Genomic DNA, 4,075 nt, shown 5'->3' with positions numbered 1-4,075 from the left:
TTAGTTACTAATACTAAAAGTTTCAGTTTTTTAGTATTAGTTACTAATACTAAAATTTTAGTAACTAATTTACAACCCTGGATACAAGGGATTCAAGGCACATGTAGGGTGCATATTATATTCCTTGATGAAGCTCATCATCATCTTTGTCCCCCGCTGGCTGATTATGCAAGTACTCACCTCATCGTCATCTTATTCTTCCTCTTCTACCAGGTACCTTACTTAACCTTACAGTTACAGTTACAGGCTAGTTCAGTTGTTGGATTAAACATACCTCTGTACACATGCACTCACCCCCCCTATTTTTTTTTTTTTTTTTTTTTTTCACTCTTTGCCCATCGTTGCCCTTTTTCTCCCAGATATTTTGTCCTCTCCGGACCCTCCAGCCGAGCGGGTCGCGTCGAAATTGTTTCCTCGACGCTAAAACCGTGGCTAACATCCATTGGAACAATTCAATTTGCTGCGCTATCCCAATCGCCTCCCTACTAGCGCCAGTCGCGCGCAACTTGCACCGCTTCAACCCTCGCACCGCAGCCTCATCGTTGGTGATCCAGGGCTTTTCTCTCGCCTCTTGTCTTTTCGCCTCGCTGGGACCGGCAGATTGAAGCCCCCCAAATACTGAACGATGCTGCTAAGCTTCAGCAACAAGCACATTGTGCACTCGCTGCTCGCCGCGTCGCTCGTCTTCGTCTCGTTGCTCATCTACGTCTGGAACGTCCACCTGGTCCCTGGCGATGCCTTGCGCTCCCACAGAGACCATGACCGGGACGACATGTGCCCCAGGGGCTCGCGGCGGCACGGAAACTCGACGTACTGCGTGCCCAAGGAAATTGGCGGCATCAAGTGGAAGCGACCGGCCGACGCCAGCAAGATCATGGGCCTGATTTTCTACGGCCGCCGGTCCACCGTGTCCATTCTCGACTGCTATCTCAAGGTACGGTGGTCAATGGGGTGTGTGTGTGTGTGTGTTTGCGTGTGCGTCTGGCGGTGCTAATCGATGGAAACTGCAGCGCAATTTGGTCAAGAATGGAGGCATCCTCGACGGCGTCATCTTCCTCCAGCGAACAACCGACGAAGACGATCTCAAGTTCCTCGACAAACTCCTCAAAAGCGAGCCCGACTACATCAAATGGGTCATTGACATGACCGAGGACGGCTTTGCCTCGTCATACGACCGGATACAAGACGACGTTATGTATATCAAGATGGACGATGATATCGTATGAACCCAAAACCAAAAGATTTTGCACAGTGTGTTGGAACTGCTGAGCTGACATGTGTTTGCTAGGTCTATATCGAAGATTCTGCCATTCCCTCCATCGTCACGACCCGAGCCGAGCATCCCGAATTCTTTGTCGTTTCCTCCAACGTCATCAACCAGCCTCTCATCAGCTGGATACACTGGAATCTCGGCGCCGTCAGGGCCTACCTACCCGAGTTGAACAAGGCCTATCCCGCTCCCCAGCCCGGGAGCAAGCTGAATTGGCGCCCCTCGCTGCTCCCTTCCTGGCAAGGGGCCGACGACTTCCAAGTCAGCGAGTGGAACCCCCCGGACCACCAGAAGCACCGGTGGCTGCCCGTCAAAGGCCACAGCGACCACATTCTCGACCGCACGCCCATTGTGGAGACAGAGTACGACCCGTTTGGTCCTGGTTGGAAGAAGTGGCAGGTCGCCGCCCAGGAGCACTACAGCTTGTTTGAGAACATCGAGAACAATAATCTGCGCCAATACCGCTTCGGAACGTGGGACTTTCAGCTGAAGCGCATGGGTATTCAGTTTACCTGTATGATGGGCAAGGACATCAATCTGGCCAAGCCCATTGCGGCCGACGACGAGCATCACTTTGCCGTCACTATGCCCGAGCAGACTGGTAGACGTATGCCTCTCCTCCCCTTGAAACAGCACTGTTTTTAGACACGATAGCTAACATGTCCGCCCGCAGATGCTGTTGCTGATGGTGGCGGCGTTGTGGCCCATTTCAGCTTCGGTGCCCAAGCTGGCGACGAGAGAATTGAGCAAACCGATGTTCTTGACCGCTACCGGGTCTACGCCGAAGAAAACATCTGCAAGGGACCCTTACTCTGGGACCCTGTCTTAGATAACCACAACATCCCTTGACCTGGGATCTCCGCTGTTCTTCTTCAACGACAAGTGTATTATGTACATCCTCTTCTAACATTTCGAAGCGATGCTTGTTTTTTCTTCTGGCGAATACGGAGTTGGGCTTTGTGACATTGGTTTATTTCTAGACGGTTTTGGAACACCAAAAAGTTGTAAAGGGGAGAAACCTTGGAGTTGAATGAGAGGACAAATGTTACACCGGGGGGAGAGCGAGCGAATTTGGTGGTTCTTTGTGATTTCTTTGGGCAAATTATGTAATACCCTTGTAACTGTAAGGCTCAAGCAAGGCACGTTAATAGTATTGAGAATGCCGACACGGGAATATAATGAACTCGGCCACATGCCGTCTTGTAGACACGGGCTGACCTGGATAGATGTTTTTACATGGTGTCGGTTTGCGCATTTTTACAGAAGGGGGACGAGGGAGGCCTGTAAAATCGAGAATATGAATGACAGGTGCCATGCCCCTTGTTGTCTTTCAAGAAGCTTGAGTTAGCAACATTGCTCAGATCACTATGATTCACTATAGATCGATGTGGCATAATTGACTACCTATCTTCCTACTTCCCAGTCACATCACCCTTAACTCTCACGTCTCCTAATTGCACTCTCGTAGCCCTTCATATCCACTCACCTTGTTACAAGTGGGATGCCCGCTAAGGCGTCCATAGGGGTGAGCAAAGCTGCTGCGTTTGATCGGGGTCATCCAGCTAGATCAAGGTCATCCTGTTCGATCCGTTCGATCAAGGTTATCGCGTTTGATCAGGGTCATCCAGCTAGATCAAGGGCACCTAGATACCTAGTAGGTAGATCGCGGTCATCCCGTTTAATCAAGGCCTTCCGGATCAATCAAGGCCTTCCGGATCAATCAAGGCCTTCCGGATTAATCAAGGCTATCGCTACTACCTATCTTAATAGAAGGGGAATTTTATACGTACCCTCCGGGGGCGCCTGCCGCGGGCTTTGCCTACGGCGCTACTTTACCTACGGCGCTATGCCTATAGTAGCACTAGATATATTACTATTGAGTATATATAAATAGCTATATTTTACTACTTTTATTTAATCTATAGATTGTTATATTATAATATTATTTAAATATATTATAAGTAAAACTATAACTTAGTATTATAAATTTAAGCTATACTTAAATTAATATTTACTTAATTTTAGGTTAAATTTAAACTAAACTTAAATTAATAATAACCTTAATTCCTAAGGCTTTTAATAAGGGTTTAACTTAAACCTAAAATAATCTTAAAGAATAATTAATTAAGTATTTATTAAAGTATAACTTATATATACTTAATATATTTTTTTTTTCTTAAGAATAATAATTTTATTTATTTAAATACTTATTTATAGTTATTATAAGGCTAGTTTATTATAATTATTATTTTTTATTATAAATAATAAATTAATTATTAAATTTAACTTTTATTAAAAAAATAAAAAGTAATAATATTATAAATATTAAGTATATTATAATTATTATTATTAATTATTACTTTTCTAAGTAACTGCCTAAATAATTAATAATAGTGTAAAAGTTATATTTATTATTAAAAAGTTTAGTAAAGCTATAATAATTAAATTAAAGGAAAGTTATATTTTAGCCTTTAGTTTAAAATCTAGAATTAATATATAACTTAACTTAATTAATTATAATTAATTAAGTTAAATTTTAAAAATTTAGGCTATAAAGTATAATTAATTAAAGTTTAAAACTAAATTTAAAATATATAAAAAAGCTTAAATAATAAAATTTAAGTATAATATAAGCTTTAAGTTTATAATTTATAATTTAATAACTTAATTAAATTAAATAAGTTAATTATTTTATTAAATTATAAAAAGTAGTAATAATTTTACTTAAAAATAAATTATATATATAATACTTTTAAAATTAAAAAACTACTTAATAAAATAATATACTTTATATAAAAGTAATAA

The 4,075-nt window shown here is 41.5% G+C and overlaps 1 protein-coding gene across 1 annotated transcript; it reads left to right on the top strand.

The window, feature by feature from the left end:
- Positions 1-625: 625 nt before the first annotated feature.
- Triagg1_9581 (uncharacterized protein) lies at positions 626-2,119 on the top strand (the record flags this gene model as incomplete). Its single annotated transcript, XM_062904554.1, has 4 exons — positions 626-934; positions 1,011-1,220; positions 1,289-1,877; positions 1,944-2,119. The coding sequence occupies 4 exons, from the start codon at positions 626-628 to the stop codon at positions 2,117-2,119; spliced, it is 1,284 nt and encodes a 427-aa protein (XP_062751511.1).
- Positions 2,120-4,075: the final 1,956 nt, after the last annotated feature.

The sequence above is a fragment of the Trichoderma aggressivum genome (assembly GCF_033847375.1).
Source record: "Trichoderma aggressivum f. europaeum strain CBS 100526 chromosome Unknown scaffold_055, whole genome shotgun sequence".
Lineage (NCBI taxonomy): Eukaryota > Fungi > Ascomycota > Sordariomycetes > Hypocreales > Hypocreaceae > Trichoderma > Trichoderma aggressivum.
This window is presented reverse-complemented; position numbering and strand designations above follow the sequence as displayed.